The sequence below is a fragment of the Bicyclus anynana genome, chromosome 23 (genome assembly GCF_947172395.1).
Source record: "Bicyclus anynana chromosome 23, ilBicAnyn1.1, whole genome shotgun sequence".
NCBI classification, from domain to species: Eukaryota; Metazoa; Arthropoda; class Insecta; order Lepidoptera; family Nymphalidae; genus Bicyclus; species Bicyclus anynana.
The window spans coordinates 4808229-4833504 of NC_069105.1; the positions used below are offsets into that span (position 1 = coordinate 4808229).

Consider the following 25276-nt stretch of genomic DNA (forward strand, 5'->3'; position numbering starts at 1 on the left):
AACAAAGTATCTGTGACGGAGTACCGGGCGCCGTAACGTGCATGATAAAGAGCTTCAGCGACGTACTACGTTAAGGTCCAAATGTTTACGGCACTGTTATGGACGTCGCTACCTTTGTTGTTTTTATACACTTGGGGGCAAAGAAATCGAGCCACTGACACGTGACGCGGCTAAATGTTAAATCAGAACTTTATACTACCTTCTTGCCATGTGTAGGTTTCTACCTGCATTAGCCTCAATAGCTGCAAGGTCATTGGGTTCGATTTTCGGCTATTTTCGTACCCACTCCTAACGCGTAGGTACTATTTGCAGGGGAAACGGATAATTTGTCACGTTTAAAAATATTCGTTTATTTTTTAATCACAATTCATAGCATTTTAAAATCAACTGAGTAATTTTTAATAAATATTTTTTTGTATTCGTATTTCTGCAAGGTTTAATAAAATTAAGATAGGTTTAGATAAGGAATAAATTGCAGATCATTCTACTTTTGTAACTTATGTATGCAGAGATTTTTGCGCCGCGTCGTTCGGTCGCTGTAGCAACTGTAAGGGTGCTTTTCCACCAGAGATATGCTACGCCATCAATCACATTCGTTGGACATAGTTTAGCACTGGTGGAAACTAATTCAACTAAGATGTGCTTTTTATATGAAAGGATGCGTGGTATGGATGCGTGGTATGGATGCGTGGTATGGATGCGTGGTATGGATGCGTGGTATGGATGCGTGGTATGCCGCACGGCTGTAGATATAGCATGCGTTATGCCGCTCTACTCGTATACTCGTAGCTCGAGCTGCGTATCTTTCTCGCACAGCTACATAGCTTAGCATTGGTGGAAACGGTCACATATGTTCGTAGCGTAGATTTCATATCTTCGCAGCATATATATCTCTTGTGGAAAAGCACCCTACAGCTCTACACTGTCTACACTCTACAGGTGAGTCAGTGGATTTATTGCTTTAACTTGTTTATAAGTTTACGATCAAAGAAATGACTTGCACGCGAGACCATTATAGTCGCGCCGCGCAGCGCTCGCCTCGTTACACTATTACGTTATTATTTTTAACCGACTTCCAAAAAGGAGGAGGTTCTACGTTCGGCTGTATGTATGTTTTTTTTTTTTTTTTTTTTAATTATATCTACTTAATTAATTTATGAATTGGTCTTTGAAGATTTTCAGGCATTTATTTTAGTTATAAAATCGTATACTCTCCATAACATTGATTTCAATGGTTCGTGTCGACAAAATGTAGACGACTGATTTAAGCAAATTATATTAAACCTTATTTAGCTCAAAGGATAAGCCTCCCCATCCAGAAGGACAAAGGGGCAAATAAATAATTATTTAATGTAATAAATTATTATTACAATATTCATTTCAAAAGTGCTTGTAATAATAATTTTTTGAAATGAATCGTGTCAAGTCTACGAGTACATTTCACAAGACTGTGACTGTTGAGGAGTACCTGGCTGGGATCTTCGATCTTTCGAGTGGAGCCAGTAAGTGGCTCCACTCGAAAAGATCCCCAAAAATACGAAGATTCAAATCCCTTCGGTTCCATCATTTGTATTCGTACACAAAATAGCAAATATACAGAAAGTTCTCGATACCGCAGCGTCGAAATAAACGTAAGACAACAAAACGACGTGTCGCCGCAGCTCTGCGGGCTTCACGAAAAACTGCAGCCTTCACGCTCGGGCAAACACTTTCCACCGGTACTGAACACTTGCTCGCTGGAGCACGCCTCATTGGCTGCCTAAGGGCCTGAATCACCACTTTAAAGATATCTACTAAATATTAATATAAATAATAATATAAACATCTGATTTTGTATTTATAGACTTAGCAATAAAGCCGGTGACGAACAGAAATGTCACACGAGTTTGGGCAGTTAGGAATACTCAGTGAAGTTAGGAAATTATAAAATTACTTTGCTTTTTGTGACATACATAGTCACTAAGAAACAAATTTTCATTTTAAAAAAGTATTTAGTATTAGAAAATAGCTATAGACATGTTATGATTGTAAGTGTAGTGTTCCGCATCGAAACAGGCCCATACTGTGGAGTTACGCGTAACGGCGTAACGACGTAACGACGCAACAGACTGACACAGTGACACAGATGCGCGGCCTCCGGCCCCGCCGCAAGCCGCGAACGCCTTACAAGTTCGCGCAGCCTCCGACCGCAAGCGGCGCACGCCACCCTTGAAACGATTACCGCGATTGATTTGAAAAATTAAAATCTATAGCTTGGCAAGTTCGTTCGTAACACTCCCGATGGTCCGCGCGACACGGTCCAAGGGGCGTGTAGCGATGAATGAATAACCCACGACTGATGCACCTCACTTCCCCGCTCGCACGATTTCACATCCGCACAGTCTTTCCCCCCGTCGCCCGCATATCATGGGAGTGTCATCAACGAACTTACCAGATTATAGCTTATGGTACTCCCTGATACAGTAGCTTTAAACTCTATTAGTGAAAAAATTTAAAAAATTACAAAAATGTAAATCTTTCTTCTTTATAATATTAGAGTAAATATAATATATATAATGTAATATTTAAATAATTAACAGTGAACGAAATTATACCTAACCTACTACATACATAAAACTATAAATATACTGACTACATACATAGACATATTTTACATAACACATCAACTTCCATAATTTTTTGCATACGGATGAAATGAGTAGGATGACATTTTTAAATTGCGGGTTATGAAATTAGTCCTTACGCACGACAGAAACAAACGACACGACACGACAGAAACGCAGACAGAAACTCAAGTGTCGATAATATTATAATTTTATTTTGAACGAATGAGAATACATCCATATTGTTTTCAAGATTTCTATTTATGCACCAAGTATTTTTTTATCCTTAAACCTTATCTCCAACATCTGCAATGCCAATGGTAACTAGTACCTAACTCGTAAGGTCACCCAACCACAATTAACCTACTTTTAGTAAACTACTCTAACCTCTATTATTATCACAAAAACGGGACGGACAAACGGTGTCCATTGCAGATAAGAGTACACAAGGTATTGTTCGAACAAAATTAAAAAGAAGATTGGTGTTTGATTTCAAAAAAGGTAACTGCTTCTCTTTCTGCTAAATTATTATTGGTTTCTTTGGCCTAGCTACTAGGCCTAGGAAACTAGGTTACTTATTGCAGCTACTATCAAAGCACGTACACGGATCCTCAAATTCAGACCGACAGTAACAGCTTTTGAGGATATAGTTATTGTCGGATGCACTTTATGACCGGCGTCATTCCATCATTTAGAGTTTTTATTAAAACTAATGTTGGTGTCGGTTGTTCACGTTGGCTGTATTGTGTTGGAGTCTGCCAATGCTGGCCAACATTGCGGCGGACATTGTGGTTGTTAAACACACGCACTACATGGCAGCCAACATATTCGACAACATTTGGCCAACGTGTGTGGAAAGAGCAAGTCAACTGTCACATCCAATAATTATTATCTGGATCGGGGAAAATGCAACTCTCTACCTGCTCTATATGGAATCATTACCTCATCAACCCAGGAAATATGCCAATATTGAGTGAGCTTCAATTATATAGATGGGCCGTAAATAGAACAATTTTGCGAGTAGGTACCACTAACTAACTATGCCCGTTTGAAACTCTAATCACCTCATTACTTTTGATATTGAACAAAGTCTTAAATGTTATTCTTTTCGCGCATCAAAAACATTAAACACCAAATGTGTGATATAATTAACTGAATAGAATATGAATTATGTTAAAAATCATCAGATAACTCTGAATCATCATAGTTTGAAACCTTGTGAGATAATTAGTGAGTTAACCTCAACATTCAGATCTTTCGAGCATCTGACACTGAAACCTCATTACATTAATGTGTTTAGCTGTGAGCACGTCCTGCGAGCGATTGGCTGACCGCGCCGGCGGTGACGTCACGGCGGCGCGCCAGGGGGCGAGCTGGGTCAAGCATGGGCTGACCAAGGGCAAGGCCGAGGGTGGCACACTTTTCACAATGGTGGAAACGTCGATATTATGCTATCAGGCCATCGGAAATTGTTAAATGTCTTAAATAGTTGTTACTCTTCCCAAAGCCTATATGAATTGAGGTGGTCTTTCGTAAAAAAATCAACGAAACTTTGGTCAAACAATTATTCTAAACCAATAGGATATCTGCTATCACATATACATGTCATTTATTAAGTAAAGCATACACATAGGTAAATCTTTGACATTTTATAAACAAAAGTTTACCTCGTCCAGGAATGTGGATCCGTCTGCCAATCCGTCCAGTACATGTTTAATTGTTTACACTTTAAACTTTAACTATAGCTTTTTCAGAAATGAACAGTTTGGTACTTCTCAGTTGTTATCTGCTATATTCTCTGAAGATTTGGAACAACTCAAGGACATTAAAGAGTGCGTACTGCGTCAAAAGCACGTACAAATAACTCGAAGGTCGCGGAAACATTGCGATTTGCGAGTCCCGCTGGCGCCGCCGAGCGAGGAGGCTGCGGTGAGTCACCACTCAACAGCGTGTGGCGACCGCGGGACTGGCCGCCGCCTGCCGCCCACTCGCACCGCACACTCCACTAGGATCCCAAGGATAATGAGTTATAACCCTAATAGTTCATTAAGATTCAACGCAATGACTCTATGCCGTGTCATTCACTGTTCATCAATCATAATTTTACATTCGGTTAGAAGGAACTTTTTCAATTGATTTCACAGATTTAAAAACGCGTTTTTTTTAGTATTATTAAGTAACATCCTTTTTACGAAAGATTCCAAGGCACGGATCTTTGGAATGTTGTTGGCATTCCTTTGGTGTTGTAGTCAAACACTAACTCCAGCTAAACAAACAGCTCATTGATTTGCTAACAACTGAAAACAACAACAACAATATTCATGATAACAAATTTCGGACAGAGTTTATTAGCTGCGAGATTGATCGTCTTTAACTTTTTAAGTTATGAATATTTGGTGTCACGCAACGTCAACTGCCTACAATTCGATCACTGTCTTAATTACTTGAATGAGTTGTCTAAGTCTGATCAAGGTGATCTGATTCCCGAACTGAGAATGTTACTATAAAATAATTCCCACACATGCGCCTTCGCCTTCAGCAAGAGTTCCTATCGACTTTCGTGTCTCGTCCCGCGGGTTACACTGCCGGAGCGGCGCTAACTAAGCACTGCCTTAATGTTGGGTAAAGTCTGCCAAGTATTTGATTCTAAACAAGTAATTTTTTTGGAAAGTTATAAACCAATTTCGGAGTATTTTTTTTCTCTCGTTTATTTATTTACACATTTTTAACACATACTAACTCATTATTATGAAAAATATCAAACCATCCCTTTTCGAGACTTCCGGCGGTGGTCATTGGTCAGGGCTCTAGAATAAGAAACTTCCTTACAATAGGCGCCATCAAGAATCACTGCATTCTGTATCCGATCCTCAAATCTCGATCCGACAATCAAGCAAAAGCTTCTTATGGTGTTGGTCGAAGGCTTTGCTATAAGACTATTAACTGAAATGATTATTATCGGAACCAGAACGGTTGATACAATAATTATAATCAGGTAATTTTTTTGGCGGATTGACAGAAAATCTTCCGATATAGAATACGGAACGGTAATGCTTTCAGTGTTCTAAATTGTCTTTTTGAATACGAGTTACTTAAACAACTTAAACAACAACGATAAATGAAAAAATTGTATGATATTTTAAAATTTAAATAATTAATTGCATAGTATTTCGCATTCTTCAGTTTACATATTGAACGATTTTATGTAACAGTAATCAGTAAACTCGTAGTAATATTTTAGGTTATCATAACGCGAGGTGTAGTATCTAAATGGCTGAGTAACGGCTCATTATCTAAATGGCTGAGTAAAATACACCAACGAAGGAAACGTAAGCAAATCACGTGCAAAGGATTATTATTTTCAGTTTTCCGCATTAAGAACAAAAGATTACATAAACTTTGTAGAAGCCTTTGTTATTAATGACAGCACAGCCGCTCTGTTTGCGTTCCGGCGCTTTGTGGAACGTACCCCGTTCAATACAGATGAATAGTTGAAAGAGGGCCCGTAGAAAATGAAATGGTGTTCATTTGAATGATAACGTACGAGGTTGCTGACTTTGCGGCCCTTTCAAATTCAAATTGACATTCATTTATTTCTAGTAAGTCTTAGTTTTTAAGGACATGTAAAACATCAAGTTTGTTTTGTGTTGCTGTGTCTACTACTGGTTCCGACGGCTGGTTCTACCTACAATTCTACAACTGATATATGTATAAGATCTTTTTAACAAAGCTGGCAGTTTCTTGGTCAAGAAGTCCCTTGAGTAACCAGACAAATATACTAGCCGCTGACAGACTGTGTATCTGGTAGACAGTCTTATGAATTTCTCTTGTTATATTATAATCTTTTTAATTACGAGTATAATATCAGGATATCAAATATAGATTCGTTATTGAATTACAAACTTATATTAAATATATAAGTTATAAAGCAAAGGATGCGCGTTCCATAATAATTGTTTGTTTATCTACATTTTTATGAAAACAACGTAAATAAATTCAATATAATTTCAATCGATTTAGCTAATTTTTGATCGGAACGTGCCCGGTATAGGTCGCGCGTGTCTCAATTATTTCTCGTTCACCGTAAACTGGGTCACAGTTCAAACATGACAAGCGGTTATCTTTACGGGAATCCGATGAACAAAAGGGTTCACAAATGGTTTGCACGATTGATGCAGTTCGATTTGAAATGTGTATAAATGAACGTGACAACCGACTGTCGATAGCGGAGTCGATACTGCGATACTTTGTATTCGCATGAATAGTGGATTTACTAGAACATCTTGCACCACTAATGGATTCATGTTTACTACGAGTAGGGACATTAGATACTTTTTTAATAAAAATCTTTGAAAATTATAGATTTATTTAAAAACATTAGACAACTAATGGAAGGTTGACAAAAATCCATGGATGGACTATAGTGAACTAATGAAAGGTTATAGGTTTTCACTAAATAAACATCTTACAAGATAAATGAATAGGTCTTACTCGGAAACGTTGTATCATTCCTTAAACTAATGAATGATTTTTGCCAATTAAACTTTGATGAACGTTAACTACAGCAACTTAGAGATTGCTATTACTTGATAGTTCTAATCTCTCATCTTGAATGATTAATTGTTTCTAAGAAATGGTAGATATTGTAGCTAGATGAAGATTGTCAATGAGTCACAAGAATATCCATGTTGTTTAAACAAAGATTTAGGTCACAACTCCAACCTTTAGACCAGCTATAGTACTAGACTGGCCGGTAGGACAATGCACGTAGGACAAAAGATGAGTAATATTGCGTGCGACATAGGCTCGCTCACTGCGGACAACGCTCCAACGAGCACGCCTCTAATGAACGATTCAGCGTTAATTACTTTGTGGAGTGTATCATCGGATAATGCTCTCGTGATTGAAATGTACTCACGGTAGCTAATTTCTTTTCAAAAAGACTATTTGGGCATTGAACCCTGTGGCACACCAATTTTGCATATTATGACTTGAATGCATACATTTTGAGTCTCATCACTTACTGAAACCTTTTTGATGCCTTAAGTTAAGTAATAATTTTATAGTCAACACAATCGAATGCTTTGGACAAATTACAGAAAACACCAATAGCTTGCTAATGTTTTTTATACTTATAATCATTGGGACTTTCAATATACCTGATAAACTGTAACTTGACTATTATTTCTTATCCAACGACCTTCAACCCCATAGTTTCGTTTGATTACAATCATGGCGGATGAAAAATAATGATCAGTCTAAAATGGGACGCGCTTACCTAGAAAGCTATTCTAAAGTAAGTCTATTTACTCATGACTTTTGCCACTGTAGATGGCAGCAAACAGAAAGGTCGGAAGGGGTTTCCACTCTTTCTTTGGGATCAACATATTTATGAAGTTTTGCACTTGCATCAAATGCATTGCGAACTGTAGTGAAGTTATACTTATTCTATATTTAATTTATAACTGCGGCGCACGAACCATTTTGGTTTTAGCTTCGGGTACAGCAGTCAGTGTAAGCCGCACTCACCAAGGTGAGTGGTGCGGCCGGCCGCGCGGTTGCTATCGCCAGTCACTCACCGGATGCGGTTGGTGTCGCGGTGCGCCGTCTCCACGGTGACGAGGAACACGGCGTGGCTGCGCGACGAGTGCTCGTTCATGTCGGTGCGGCCGGCCGCGCGGTTGCGGACACTCACCGGATGCGGTTGGTGTCGCGGTGCGCCGTCTCCACGGTGACGAGGAACACGGCGTGGCTGCGCGACGAGTGCTCGTTCATGTCGGTGCGGCCGGCCGCGCGGTTGCGGACACTCACCGGATGCGGTTGGTGTCGCGGTGCGCCGTCTCCACGGTGACGAGGAACACGGCGTGGCTGCGCGACGAGTGCTCGTTCATGTCGGTGCGGCCGGCCGCGCGGTTGCGGTTGCCGGCGCGCATGGCCCGCACCATCTCCGCCGCAGACTTGCACACCACCGACGTCATCTCGGGGATGTAGAAGCCGTTCAACTCCTGCATCAGAGAAAAGTTTCCTTGACCGACATATACATACTACCTTTTCCTAAGCTTTCACTTTCATTATTTGAAAGGACATTCGTTACACTGATCCTGGCTAAGGGCCTATCGTGTTTGAGGTAACACACATGCGAAAATCAACCTTCAAAAACTGTTCTAGACTGTTCTTTTCAATAAAATATAACTCAAATTTCATCGCACTTGTTGTTATTTGAAGTAAACAGATTTCAACTTTCTATCCTTAAACAAGATTTTGCTGTAAAAGATCATGTACACGAATTTATATATTGGATATTAGCATAACGTAACGCCTGCGCCATTTTATCAATGCTGCAAATTCTTCAGCCAATGCCAACGCTGCTACTTTACTACGTTCCCATACTATGCAGTTAAGAACTATGGACCGCGATGTGTTTGGTTTCCAAGTTCCAGAATTATGATCTTTCAAGATTATATTTTTTCGGGATAATTTGCGAAATCATCCTTATTTTTCTGAAGAAAATATAAAAAAAGAACTTTACACTTGGACAATTGAGAGACCTTTAAAATCTACCCAACTACCTGGAGTCACCATGGTCCCAAATTCATACCAACCTTTGAGCAGAGGCTGACATAGTTTAAGCTTTTATACATTCAGTTTAGTAGTTGCACACCACATCCGTTCTGACGCGAGCTGATCTCGGCCTCGCGCTCCTCATTGGTTTATATTTACGTACTAAATAAGGAATCAACTTTACATTTTACCTTGTTAGGTTAATGACGAATGAATAAACATCTAGTGTAAATTGAGTTAAGTTTACCTACATGTGGTTTACATAATGTCAGCTACTTACGATCAAGTAATCTTGTGAGGTTAATTGCCTGCAGCGCTAAACGGCTTGACGTCCGATAAAACTGATTGTGTGTCGCAATCGGCATGGCTTGTGAGATAAGTAGTAACAGAAATCATTAACAGATAATCAGCACAATTAATTAGACGATAAAACATTTTTTTAAACGAGTGAGTACCTACTGATCTGTCATCTTGTTTTTTTTTTATTTTAAATAGAAAAAAATATGGACAAACCCGATCGCAACTGGACAACCAGCGTTTCTATTTAAGAAGCTGGTCGACTAGAGGTCATGTAAAAAATACTTAGTGGCGAAATAATCTTTATAGATTTTATTTCTTTAAATTATCTCTGACTTTCTGGGCTCTCCCGGAGTCAATAGATTGATTACCACGAGCGTTTGTAGAGTTTTACCAGATCAATGTAGAGTTAGAAAGATCCCATTTATTATTGTTTATTTGTTTTTTATTCGCCATTCGCGTATACTTATTCTATCTTTTAATAGTACACGAATCAACGCAAATGATGTAAATGACGCAAATGGCGAATATCATTCAGGTTGCGCTTGCCTCAAACATGAGCCTCAAGGGGAACGATACAGACGTACTTGATTAATTATTTATTCCTGATAAAAAATACAACTTCCTATATAAATAAATGCGTAATTAGACCTTAGAAATACTAAGTATTCTATTAAACATTCATCGAATGTCGTCGACAACGAGTCGCATACTTGTTACACTGGCACTTGGCAGCAGGAAACTCGGAACAAAGTAGCACCAGTCAGTAAAAGTAGTTGTAAGCGCCAGTACCACTTACAACTATAGTTGCACATCGAGCTTCGGTTGCGGGAAATCGGCTAAAAAACTCAAGTAGAATTACCAGTAAGTGAAACTTCCATGCCTCATTTCTTGAGAAAGTAAGTTTTCAATTGAATTATGATAGAACTTGATATCAATTGAATGATAACAGCCTTCTCAACGCGGTAATAATAATTGGCACTTGAATTAAACATACGAAATTTGTTTGAAAATCCTGATCTTTTAAAGAAAACGGAGTTATACGCCACGCCGAGGGCGTCTGCTAGTAGTATCTAATGAAATCCCTACTCGAATTAATATTAGCACATCGTAATTCGTAGTCTTAATAACTCTAAGTTGCTACTGAAAATTTCTTGAAATACACAAAACTCAATAATAGCTTCTTTTTCATTGGTGTAATTTAAAAATCGAACCCTCAACCTTACAGCGTGTAGCTGACCAAGCTAACCACTAGAGCAGAGACATTTCCACATCACACCAATAATGTGGGGCGGAATTACATGAGTTCGCAACCGTAACATTGACGTACTGGTACCGACGCAGCGCTGCATCAACGTTGCACAATCTTACGAGGGGCACCAAGTTACCACACGCTGCGCGTAGTGCTTCTGAAGCTCAGCTTCTTGACGTTACTCATCAAAAACTGAACAATATTATTCTTGATTATGTATTTGCTGTAGGGTCTCTAATGGGCAGTATTCGCAGCAGTGTCACCGGCAGTATATCGAGCGCAGACGCTATGCAGAGTCGTTCTTGAGAAATAGAACGTAGGAAGAATGAACTTATCACTAAGGATGTCTATTGTTAAGATTTTAGACTTTGTGACCGTCGGTTTGTCTGTCGGCTGAGATCAGTTTGACGCCTTGATGCTTGTGATCCACGTCTGGGTGACATAAGAAAAAAGAGAAAATAAACTAGCGGACGGGACAATGTAATATCATCATCTCATCTCATAGCGCTAGATAATTAGCACAAAATTACCAATATCCATCTAATTCTCTAGATTTTCTCGCTATTGCCCGATACAAAAGACGTCGCGAATGTGTTGTCACCGCGCACTAAACATTACCATCATAGGCACTTAGATTATTGCGTCACATTGCCAACACTTATTTAATCGACCTCAAAACATGACGATTTCTGCGGTTTTACATTTTACATTTTTTGCGTTGAATTTCGTACACGCTACATACCGATGCAGGCTACAGACCTGCAGTTTAACTGTACAATTGAACTGTTTAGTTAAAACGTTCCTGTGTAGGCAAAACTGAGGACTGTACAGTGTACAGTTTTTTGTACTAAATGGATATGTCCAAAATTGGGCCCACATTTTTGTGATACAGAAATGAAAAATGTACTAAAAATCTTGTATATTTTACTAGATTACTCCATTAGAATCTTAGCCGAAATAATATTCTGCAACAGGGATAATAAGCTGATTTCATTATTTTCACATCGATCGTCGTTATTTATATATCCTCTTTGATGCGTATTTCACTGATAATCAGTTGTCTTTGCAAACGCGTACTGTCAATGTCAATCAATGAATGAGATGTCATTGTCAAATATCATTATTATTATCATAATTTGATGAGATGCGTCAAGTCAGTATCAAATCCATATTTAAAACTGTCGTCTGTCAGTTAATGTGTGAATTTTATGTCAAAGGAATACGAATTACCTACCTGTACTAATAATGTAACTGATTAGGTTTTTTTTGAAAAATTGGCCTCATGAATTCTTCTTAGTTGTCCTTATTTATGACCAATTTTCAGCTCTGTATCATTTGTATAATTTTTGTACGGGATCTGTAGTCTGCATAAATTATATTCATCATCATCATTATCAACCCATATTCGGCTCACTACTGATCGCGACTCCTCTCAGAATAAGTCCAATAGCAGCACCAGCACGCTGGCCTAATGCAGATTGGCAAACTTCACACACGCAGAGAATTAAGAAAACTCTCAGGTATGCAGGTTTCCTCACGATCTTTTTCCTTCACCGTATTTCCTTCAACTGAAAACTTATGGAATTTAATTTCCTGAAAATAGTACGCGTTATTTAAATTAATGCTTTTCAGAGTCCTGATCAGCCTACTTTCAATAAATAGTGTTCATGGTTAAAGCTTCTTTTCTTCCCATAAAAGTGGCTACAACTCTTATTAAAGTGTATAGCAAAGATACAGCCGCAATCGGATCAGGAGAAGTGATCTTAAGTGCAACTACTTAATGAAAAACATTGGCGGTTAATTATAAATAAATGTTACTCATAGTTAAACTACGCTTTCGCAGCCGCCGCACGCTGCGTTTCGCTTATTATCGAGTTAGCCATCGTTTAGTTAAACTAAGGATAATTCCTTTCGACTTATTTAGATTGCAAACTTATGGACGGAAGAAAGGAATAACCGGCCAAGTGCGAATTGGAAGCTCGAATTAAATGGAATTAAATATGTATTTTATTCTGTTTTAAGTATCTATTTGTTTGTTTTTGTCAGAAATACATCATCTGTGAAAATATTAACTGTTTAAAATATCAAGGTTCATGAGATAAAGCCTGGTGACAAAAAATATTTTTCCAATTTTAATTAAATGCGATTGATACATCCTTCAGAACAAGCACAATCTACAGTTTCCTTTCTGTAAGCGCTTTTGCAAGTGTTCTTTCAGAACAGGACAATCTACACTGTCCAGAATCCCAAACGTCAACCAATCAATGTATTTATTAGCAGATACATACGTACATATATACAAGTACATCTGTCACCGCATTCATATATTTCGGTTCATAAGTACGCCTACCAACGAAGAGATAAAGCAAACCTTGAGCTTCGAGTTAGCTATCATATCTTGCATTCATAAGAAATGCTCATTGTCAGTGGGTCATCAAAAAAACCTTTTATAATTTGAAGAGCTTCCCTTTTTCCTCACAAACGCGAAGAGAAGGCGCTCTGGTGACATGGAAATGACCAACAATATAATGTAGTCACGTACTCCGAGATCGTTCACTTACAACTTTGTGCACAATTTCAATAAAAACTCGTATTTCTTTTTAGAATAACTGTAACCTGAAAGGCGAAACGCCATTTAGTGTTTGATGTTATTCCGGACGAATGATTTTTATATAAAATACAAAACAAAAGCATTTCAAAGATAAAAGCATATTCTGCTTGTAAGTTTGTTTTGATATTAACACATACGTACACAACACGTATTTTAGACATACTTAAAAGCTACTTAGCTACCGCTTCATTAAAAGTACGTGTTATGGTAAGCGTCCACAGACCTGCATCGTACGTATCGGACGCATCGCATAAAGCGGATTGTAGTATTTTTTGTATAGAAAGTCATGCAAGTGCGTCCACTGATCAACAGCATACGGATCGCACGAATTTACCGATATATAATTATCAATCCGACGGCTGCCTTTAGTAGTACAAAGTTAAAACCGATTTTTCTCCGAGGTCCCCGCTAGTTCTATAAAAAGAAATATTCCTGACAAATAGACAAACATTATTAAAATACAACCGACATTAATATAATTATTATTAATTAGGACAGTCCGCACTCAACCGGCATGCATGGAGATCCTTCACATGTAAGATAATTGCACTCGCAAATATGTGCCGCTGTTTGGTTTAAGGTAATTATGTAAGTACCACTACAAAGAGCATTGCGATTGTATAACTATTATTGTTATTGCGAGATTTGCATGTGTGTGTGTGGGTGAACACTAAACAGCCACGAAATATTGTTTTAAACTAAAATCATCTAATGCTGTTATGAAATACATAGCTTTGCGATCAAATAAAAAAAGAATTTTCTGTTTATAGCTTGGCAAATTCGTTCATAACACTCGCGATGGTCCGCGAGGGCCGGGAGGCGGTTAGCGATGACAGATAAACTCACAACTAATATATCCCACTTCCAGCCTCTACCCCACGTATTTCTTCCCTCCCCGTCGCCCGCATATCATGGGAGTGTCGTCAACGAATTTGCCAAGCTATAGAAGCGTATTTTTACACAACCAAGATGAAGCCAGAAGGATGAATTTAGCAATGTATGTATGTATGTATTTATTGCACATTTGTTTGCTATTGTGGTCCGGGTGACGCAGGTAACATTTCATCCGATTTTAACAATTAACAAGTGGAACGATTCACAAGGTAAGAGCGACTTGTGAATCGTCACGATTAATCGTGACGGCAAATTCGTTTACAGCGACTCTCTACTACTACTACTACTACAAAATATCGATAGAAGTGACGACGAGTAGCCGTTGTAATGGGAATTGTTACAGACTAAAACACAAAAAACATATGCAAGACTATAGTCTCATCGGTCCATGACAAAGTGAGCAAGCTCTTTAGTGTAGAATGTTCGTTTCAGGCAACATGGCGACCGAAATTGTTCGGATTCAGTGAAATAATCTGAAATGACCTTACATTTTCTAGAAATCGATTTGGTTTATTTCCACTATAAAAAGTGAAACTGATTCCGTTGAAAGGAACAAAAATAGATTAAAACTGTAAGTTCAGACAACAATAGTCTTAACAACAATGGCTCTTGATAATGAGTACTTAATTTTATTTATTTAACAAGATTTTCTTGTAATTTCAATAATTGTATTCGGCCGGAATTATTTATTATAATATTCATGGCGAGTGTAAATAAGACATATCATCACCATCCTTCTAAACTTTAAAGCTTTTGAAAACTGACATGACTTCTGGAAATTGTACCACAAGGATAGATTTTAAATCTTTCTTTATCTATTTTGCAATTATGTATTTTTTTAAGCTATTGCATAGCTTTTATCGCGGGCTTTAATTGTGGAAACCGAATCAAGAAATTACGTAACGAAAATAAACCTAACACCCAACCAGTGCATCAAAACACATTTCGACGTTATCATATCGACTCAACTGGACAAGTGGTGTGAAACTAAGGGATTCAGCAGATTTATTTATAATACTGCACAAATAAAATAAATAAATAATTATAATTGCATAAGTCGATAAAAATGCGTAATTTTTGTTTTTAAGATTTATTGTTAATTTGTTTATATTAGATACAATACAAATTTTAGCCATAAGAAAAATAAACTCCTAAATTGAGCTGTCTAGGAAATCTAAACTAACACCTCCCTGTTATAAATAACACATAGTCATTACAAGATATAGGAACAAGAATTGTACGTATTTAAAACCAATATAATGAGTAAACGTGTGACATTGTGAGCTGTTCGCGGTTGTGTGTTTACCAAACAATTATTGTCAGGGTTGCCACTTGCCAGCTCGGTACAAAGAAATATCCGTAAGTATCAGATTATCTATTATTATCCTTGGATAATAATCTGATAATCTGATATTGGAGATGATTCTCTCGTCTTACGTCTGACGTACAAATAAGAAATTTGGCAGGGAGGTAGTTTATAGTTAGTAGACGTCCGCTAAAACTATTTCACCATGAATATTTTGCAACAGGGTTGGACTATGGAGTTTTGAGGGCGATCGAAGTCCAATACAGAGACACAACGAAGAGCGTTAAGCGCGCCTACAAACACACAAACCGATATATCGTATGCAGCTTTGACATCTATGTATCTAAGGTATGCAGTCACAACAGGAAAGTAGACGTTTAACATCAAATGCCAAATATAACATACGTAAGTTAATCACTCTGTAATAAATAAATTAATCAAACTGTAATGTATTTTTAACTAGTCGACCGCGACTCTCTGCGGTTTAGCCCGCGTAATTCCTGTTATCGTAAGAAAACGGGAATTTGTGAGTGTCATAGGCTAAAATATAGCCTATGACACTCACAAATTACGTGGCTTTCTAGAAATTCAAGAATTTCCAAAATCGGTTTAGTAGATCCAGAGATGTACCTACAATACCACAAATTTTACCTCTTTATAATATTAGTATACATTAGTAGCGAATAACCTCAAAAGTTCAACCCTACTCTATTTGGATGCTTTTGAACCCGAGAGCGAAAATCGTATCGTTATTTTCATTCATAAGTTATTTTAGTCTAAGTTTTCATTATTATGATTTATACATTTTTCCATTTCAATCAAAATCTATTAATAGCCGGAAAGACCGCGTATAGTCTTATTTCCCTGAACACGCATCCAAAAATCCACGTCCATTTTTACGTAAACGCCTGACAACCCTAGATGTGCGTTGACGCAGTTTTAGCCGCGCTTCGACAGGTCATAAATTCAATAATATAATGACCACTGACTGCGAAAAGTGACTACAACATGTACTAACATTGTGTTTGAAATCAGTTTGTTCGCACTGTTAACACGTGGCAGGAAAACTAAAGCCCATAATAGGATGTTAAATGCTTGGCGTTGACCTAACTTTAAAACCTAACATTAAATATTAACAACCAATATAAAATATTGCTTGAATAGTCACGTTTGTTCACATTAATACTTTTTAATATTTTTTTTCAATTTAATAATGTATTCATTGTTCAGCTGCGGATCAATAGCTTCGGATTCGATTAATCTTTTTTTTTTTTTTTTATTCTTTACAAGTTAGCCCTTGACTACAATCTCACCTGATGGTAAGTGATGATGCAGTCTAAGATGGAAGCGGGCTAACTTGTTAGGAGGAGGATGAAAATCCACACCCCTTTCGGTTTCTACACGGCATCGTACCGGAACGCTAAATCGCTTGGCCCACCAGCCAGACCTGGACAAATTAAGAAAATCTCAATGTGCCCAGCCGGGGATCGAACCCAGGACCTCCGTTTTGTAAATCCACCGCGCATACCACTGCGCCACGGAGGCCGTCAAAATCTGATAAACTACGCGTAACATCTTTAATACCGTAACAACTACTAGTATGTTAAGGGAAGCTGATATAATATGGTACTTATACTCTGCTTTGCTTTGTTAAAGTGTGTTCACCAAGGAATAGGGGCGTATGTAACACCATTCAACCCCATCATCATGGATACACCATCAACGTCTTCAACCTTAACCCACCAACACGCATTACAGCCCACGCTGATGGTTCTAAGTTTCAATCCCTCCCAACAGTGGAACATTAATAAACACTGATAACGATGATAAACATTATGAATGAAACTACTATCCGTACCTCCATTACTAAAAGAATAAAAAATGCAATGCCAAATTCGATTAACAATCGAGTGAGTTGGCCGCGCGCCAGTACTGCGGCTCGGCGGCACAATTGGTGGAATCAAACCAATGTATAATGCAATCATTAGGAATTTACACTAATGAAACCGACTGCCTACGAGCAGTGTAACATTGGATCGCCAGATTATTCTATTTGGTGGATTATATTGTATCTGCCTCGCTGGTACAGTGGTTAGCCTGTGACATCGGATCACGAGATCTAGGATATGAGTCCTGGGCTATGAAATATTGAGCGTTTCTGTCTTTCAAGAAATTTTCAGCTCGAATTTGGGAAGTGGATGGTATCCGTGAGAGTTTCTTGCGAGAGAACAACTCTTTAGTTTCTTACAAGCTCTTCGCAGCAGAACCTGCCTTCCTATACAAATAGTCAAACTTGACGTTTCAAAAGTGATTATAAACTAAGTCTACTTGAAATAAATCAATTTGGGTTTAGATTTTTGTTGGACCAGCAACCTCTCTGCCCAGTACCCTCGGAGAACACGTTGAGCTGTCAGTCTCGATCATTTATAATTGACATTTATAAGAGATCGTTACAGATTTCTAATTTATCACCCTAAACCCGCCAACCGAAATTATAACTGGGTGGTGGGTCAAAGCTCCATAACCAACTACAACAAGGGAGAGCTCTACACGATAAACCATTAAAATTTTAAATATGTAAAGATATCAATCCAGCGTCCAGCGGCTGGATGCTGGCGGCTCGAGACCGTTTTGTTTGGAAGTCCATGCAAGAGGCCTATGTCCAGCAGTGGACGTAGGTCGTAGGCCATCGGCTGATATTGATGATGATGATGAAAGATGTCAATACAAAAAATAAATTGTATAATTGTCTTATTGAGCAATGTCGCCTTTATCCTTGATATGGATTTATTTATCAAAGCGTAGTAAAATAATATTAAGATATAGCGCGAACAACATAATCCCTACTAAATATATTTTAATCTCTAATATCGTGTCGTATCATACATCTATACCGTATTTAAATAGTCTGTTTTGATTGTACATTACAAATTTTCGTTGCCACGAAGTTATAATTTTAGCTTTAGTAGGTAATAGTCCCCCGTATGAATTGTATTAGTATTGCTTATTCATACACAATTTCCTCGTTTCTACAATAACTCACTAAAACTTCAGACTTTTCCAATATTTAGCTTAAGGAAAAATAATTTTCGCATATCCGACTATTTCTGACATGCAAGATTTTAACAATAAATTATCAATTAAAAGTAAATAATATGTTGAAGTACCTACCTACCTTTGTACTATCATGAATTGCATCAAAAAATGCTGAATTAAGTTATAACAAAAATTCTTTTACTGAATTAAACATTTATTTCAACAACTATGGGAATAGTCGTTTCTTTTCATTCAACTCCTTAACCATTCAACTATGAACCTTCAACAATATAGTAAAATCGATTGTTATGAATATGATATTACAGTGCTACAGTGCTACAATCCATATTAGCACCCGACAGTACATTTACCAAATAAGCCGCGATAAGCGTTGTTAAGAATACGTGTTTTATTAGATCGATAAATGGAAAATTTCCTTGTAATGACATATAAGGGGGAACGAACTCTAGCTAACTAATCCCTTTTAAACTAAACTTATACTCCATTTATCAAAACTTTTATTTGAAAAAACCAGCAGATGGTGAAACCTGTACATACATTAACTATTTTTCGTCATTGTCTCGTAAATGTCTTTTATGCATTGCTAAATACTGGATTGCTGTTCCAGCTTTTCTGACTCATATCTGATACTTGTTTGAAGCTTTGCATATAGAATAGATATAGAATTTGGCGCTAAAGATAGTTAAACGAGATTTTTCCAATGGAAAAATAAGACGGAAGCATATAATTCTACTCGGTCTTAAAACTCAAGACGATTTCTAGGCGGCCATTAGTACATTAGGCTGATGATGAATAAATGAACTACAGATCTTTTCTTACAGATCAGAGATGCGTGGGCAGAAGTGACGTGGATGTCTGCATCCCCGGAGAAAGCCTACTTGCAGCCTAAGATGAAATTGTAAAAATCATGATTAAGTATATCATTATGGTCATCATTGACGCAATTGGAAGCCCACGATCTATAACCGTTGATAGCGTCACTCCAGCTCGTCAGATCATATTCTTAATTTTGAGTGGAATTGGCAAATCACCAATTGCTAGAAATCACGTGAAACATGAATTGTTGCCAGGAATAGCTTCATATTATACATCTAAGTAAACAGTGTATAATAAGCTTTTGGTAAAAAATACGAGTTTAAGAAAATTGGTGTTGATTAATAAAGGCAAGGTTTCCCTTTACGTATTAGTTTATGCAGTATACTCTAGAGTCCCATAACCTACGGTAAGATCTCAAACCAATTATCTTCTATTCTTGTATCGCACTCAAATTCACCAACAAAATAGTCAATCGTTTTTTGAGAGGGCAAGGTAAACTCGAATTTTAAATCGTAATATGTGTAATTTTAACAAAATGCAACATCGATTCTATAGATATATTTTGTATGAACACGTTAAATCATGATCATATAGTTTTGACAGAGGGGTAACCTCTAGCGAGGCAGATCCTGTAGAAAGTAGTTGGTCTGAGGGTAAGATTGACGTTCGGGATAGTCCGAGGCACAAACAATGTAAGGATGCCAAGTTCCTTAGCATTTCCTATAATTAACTCCCGCTTGACTGATGGAAAGTAGTAATGCGGCCTAAGTTGGAGCGCGCTTGCCTAAAAGATGCCAATTCAGAATTCACTCCTATATTAAAGATGTTAAGAAACCTTATAAATGTGTATTTATTATATCTAGCTATAAAGGATGGTAATTAATCTTATACTCGTATAACCCTTTCCTATAATAAGAGAAACATGGGTCATTAAATAAAGATGGTGGTGACGATGACTATACGGATTTATAGAAACGTAAAACGTTATTCGGTTCATTTTATAGTATATGCGAGGTTTAATATTGAATTGTCTATTTAGCAAGGTAGTTGAGCTAGTATTTACAAACTCGTCGCGTCCTCCACTGCTGAGTGTGACAATGGTGTGTTTATGTTTTTCGCGCGCAAACATTATGTCACACTCGGCTCACGTAACCAACGTAACCAACGTAACCAACGTAACCAAGCTTTGAAAACATTAATTCAGATTAATGTTTGCTCTATGTTGTCAGGCGATCAATTCAAATAAATAACCTGAAGATGTTCTTCGAAGTATGTAATTATGTCAAACAAATTTTTTAATAGTCAGTAGTAAGGCTAGTTGTGGAGCTACTGATAAACTTTAAAGAACACTTGTTTTTTTTAACGACTTTATTGGCAGCTGCTCATTGGTCCAGTGGTACGCTTACGCAATTACCAGTACTAGTCTTGGGTTGGTCTTAAACTATTGAGGTTGGTCTTAAATTTTCCTACAGTTGAGAAATTGTCAGTAACATCTCAGTAAAAGTATTAAGCCCAGTCATCATTAACGTGTTAGTGATCACCAATCAAAACATTAGCACCTTAAGTATGCCAATTCTCGTTGGAGAAGTGTAATTAGTCCAAGCTCCAAATCCCCTTTGCTATAGGAGAAGCTTGGCAACGTAATGTGCCATGAAAAATGTATCTGATAAAACAATTTGTAGGAAAACGAGTAAACGTATCAGGAGTGTCTCACGCGACATCAGTACGTGGTTACTAGAGCACAATCAGTCGCAGCTCGGTGCAGCCTCAGCAAACAGCATCCTCGGCTTACGCGGACGAGGACACGGGGCGCGGGGCGCGGGGCGGGGGACGCTGTGTCACTGTTTGCGTCTGACGAGGACGAGGAAGTGGATAACGCCCGCATGTTTGCTGAACCTTATGTGTGAGATTTACTTTTGCGGTTACATTTCCAAGTGCCCAAATATTTTGTGAGCAAGCGAAGCTGTTTACGCTGCCTAAACTTTCAGTGCAATTTAATGCAAGCTCTTTGCTGTCGAATATGAGATATCCATCTGAGAGTTACCTAAGTCTTCTGAGTCAAGACCCGGTTCTCACAGATGACATTCTCAAAAAGCTCGGGCTCGGTTAGAACTTCTATGGTCGTCGTTGCTGCACAGTTTGCCTTAAAAACCCTACAGTAAATAAAAAATCACAGCTGAAAAATAATGATAAGCTATGTTGACAGTCACTAGTTAACTACCCGTAACGATACAATTAGTTTCGATCGTGTGCGTCTTGTGGTAACACTGACGGAGACAGAAGCCGGCTCACCTGCCCCCTGATGGTGAGCTTCTTGGAGTCCTTGGAGAGCAGGTCGCGCACCTCCTCCAGGTACAGCTCCACGTAGGAGCACGACACGAGGTGCGTGACGTCGGGCGAGGCCGTGTTCTCGATGTGCGCCCAGATGTGGCGGAAGGCGCGCGGCACGACGCCCTCGTGCTCCGGCGTGCCCTGCATGGTGTGCGTCTTGCCCGTGCCCGTCTGCCCGTACGCGAACACGCAGCCGTTGAAGCCGTCCAGCACCGACGCCACCAGCGGCCGCACCTGCCGACGACACCGTCTTATAATATCACATGCCTGTCTGGACTACCCGTTGTCCCAAAGATAAGGTAAGCCTGCCTGCAGCACCATATCATCGGATATCATGGATTTCTGGACGGACAAAAGTCAGTACATTGAGAGTTGTTATTATCAGATTTCAAAAAGAATGAATTAAGAAGAAAGTTAATTGGTATGTTTTTATGTATGCACAGTGTACACCGATTACTTGAAGACGCCTAAAGCGATTTGGATTTTTTTTTGTTATTTAAAAGGTGTACTGTCCATGTGGTTTCAAAGTCATCATGCCAGAATCTGATGGGGCCCTGGAGAAATTGAGAGGAACTTTAAAAAATTATAGAAGTGACTAATGTGTTGGTTACTTTTTTCGTTTTATAGAACTACAATTCCATGAAAGTCTGAAATCGCTCTAATAATAATAAATACGAAGGGTCAATACACAGACGAGGGAACTCCTCAACGATTTACAGCAGTTATCTTGTGTTTGGGCTTGACTAATATTTGTATTGATGACAACTGTCCACCTAGATGAGTTGGGACTGTCATTAGGCGTCTGGTGATGAAAACGACGGAAAGTCAAGGGAAGTCCTTAACGGTTTATCTACTTCATGTGTTGTAATTATTTAATGACATGATCATATTTTCCGCGATTTCATTGTTCAACGACTTTTGTAGGTTTTTGATGACCGGATTATGGGACCGTGAAGCGGATTGAACATGAAAATGTTTTAGTCTCCATACTAGAGCGTCACATACGACGAAAAACTGTAGCGACTCATGTTTTGGAGTCGTACACCGAGATTGACAGGCAAGCTTTTTTAACGTATTTTTTTTATTTCACCGACGATAGATAGGTACATCAACTCCAATGCTTCAAAACCTGTGGCCGTTACTGTGAAACTTTACTAAGACTGCAAATGTGGAGCATTCTGCACATCACGCTGCGTTTATGCCGCGCGTTTAAGTGTGGAGCGACCATAAATGACAACTGTCCACGAGTGGACTGTCGAGCTCCGCGTACGTTTACTAACAACAGCGGCACTGGTTCAAGAGCGCGCGTACAGACAACATGAAGAGCAACGCAACGCAACAACATTGGCCTGAAATATCTCGCACTTTACTGCACGTGGAGCACTTCACGTTCACTTCATCACTTCACTTGTGTGCAAGCAGCGGCTGCAAACAGTCGCACGGCTGCGCGCGCGCCAGCTGGACAACTTTACGACCAGTTTATAGCTATCACTGGCGCAATCGCCACATACTTCGTTCCCCGAAAAGCAGTTGTTCTAGGAGATTACAAAATTTATGGGAACTAGGAAAACTTACATTCTTTTTATTGATTTATTCTTGTTTAGAACATGCCCCGAATAGTCCAGTGAGGCGTCTTTTGTTTTGTTAAATATCACAAACTTGTTAATAGTTCAGCCTCGAAGAGGGAAGTAGTGACCAATACCATATTTAAAGAACCGTACCCAAACGTAACGTAATCGTACAAAACAATACCGTAAAAATAAACAAGTTTCGTACTGACAATACTCTTGAGAGTACAATAAGTTTAATAATCACACGAGTTAATTAATAAAAAAAAATAATAGTTAATATAAGGTAGCTTTAGGTAGTCCATGTAAGTAGGCAGATAGGTAGATAGCAGATATATTATTTAAAAAAAACCCTTGTAAATAAATAAAATAATAATCAAAAAAAATATATTTTGGAGAATGCACTTGTCACCGCCGACCTCCGGGCCTGCGACCGCGCGACCTTCGCGAGTGTGAGCTGACCGAATGTAGAGCAAGTGCAGTGGAGCGTGCTGATGGGCCGGTGGACGGGGACGTGATGACAAATGTGGAGTTACTTGAGCGTCGTGAGCACCTTCTTTGATTTAATTGGAAAAATAAATGGTTACTACTATTTCCGCTTACTAAAAACAACAGATTTTAAAATCAATATGTACAAAATTTTGTAATACTTTATTTATTATTATTTTATTTTAATTCTTTATTGCACACAAATAACATACAATAAAAATAAGAGAAGAAAAAAAAAATAGAAAAGTAAGATGCGCAAAGGCGGTCTTATCGCTAAAAGCGATCTCCTCCAGACCACCTTAAATGAAATATTTAAAGAAAGGAAGACTTTGTAACCCTAATTCTCTTAAGTTACGTTTCAATCGTCAGATTGTCGAAATACACATTTTTTAATTAACTATTTTATTAACTATTTTATATGTTGTGTATCTGACGGGTTTTGTGTTTTCGAAGTTTTTTGTTTGATTGCCGAGTTGCCCTAAATGTACCATATTGGTGGGTACGTTTAGGTACGTGTACGTAAGGGCTCATACTCGGTAGAGGTTGTCAACAACACGCAAGGTATCCTTTGGTTCAAGGTATCCTCGAGTGAATCTCTTGTCTCCCCTACTACGAGGCTCCCACAGCGCCGCTGTGTACACTGTGACGTCACGCGCAGCCTTGTACGCGGCGGAACAGCCAAGCTGCACAAATTTGCGCGATTGTTGCAATTGACACAACTAAACGAGTACGGAAGAACACGCAATTGTTTTTGTTTATTTATTCAACAAGTTCACGCTTGACTGCGATGTCCCCTGATGTTGTGTTAGTGGAAGTTAGAGACGTTGCAGTCATGCAATATCCATACTAATATTACAAATTGCGAAAGTCTGTATGTCTGATTTCAAAAATTCTTTTCCCCATGGAAAACATTATCATTGACTGTTGTTTTAGCCAGGATTTTTGTTGTATTCGATTACGGCTAAATGATAAACAGATCTAATATAAATGCAATAAGATATATGCGATAAATTGTTATAGTCTCGTGTAGCACATAAGCTACTTTTATATTTATAGACACAGAAATCTTTAAGATCGGTCGATCTTTAAGATGAAAGCATTTTTAACCGACTTCCAAAAAGGAGGAGGTTTTAAGTTCGGCTGGTATGTATGTTTTTTTATTTTCTTGTTTCATGTTGTTTAGGACGTTTTTTGCATTACTCGTCAAGGGCTCACCAGTCAAATGGTTTTCAGTTTTTAACCGACATACAAAAAGAAGGTTCTATGTTAAGCCGTGTGTGTGTTTATTCCCATTCATTGACGATGACGGAGCGCGGCGGCGCGTGCCGGCGCGGCGAGTGCCAACCTTTTGTTATAGAACAAAAGGCAATTAAACTCTACAAACAAACATTTTCCATGTTCCGAGCTTTACAGCATTGCCTCGTGCGCGGCAGTTTTAACACGTTCACAGTCCAGTGACTGCCACGTGGGCTGGAACTACCTGGTTTTTTC

At 38.4% G+C, this 25276-nt stretch overlaps 1 protein-coding gene across 1 annotated transcript in view; it reads right to left on the reverse strand.

Moving 5' to 3' along the window:
• Positions 1-25276, reverse strand: part of LOC112046641 (kinesin-like protein Klp68D) — a 49399-nt gene that overhangs the window by 8386 nt on the left and 15737 nt on the right. The window contains exons 4-5 of the mRNA XM_052888869.1: positions 21690-21962; positions 8415-8608 (exon numbers count right to left, since the gene is read on the reverse strand). Coding sequence (XP_052744829.1) covers positions 8415-8608; positions 21690-21962 — 467 coding nt within the window. The remainder of the gene's footprint in view (positions 1-8414; positions 8609-21689; positions 21963-25276) is intronic.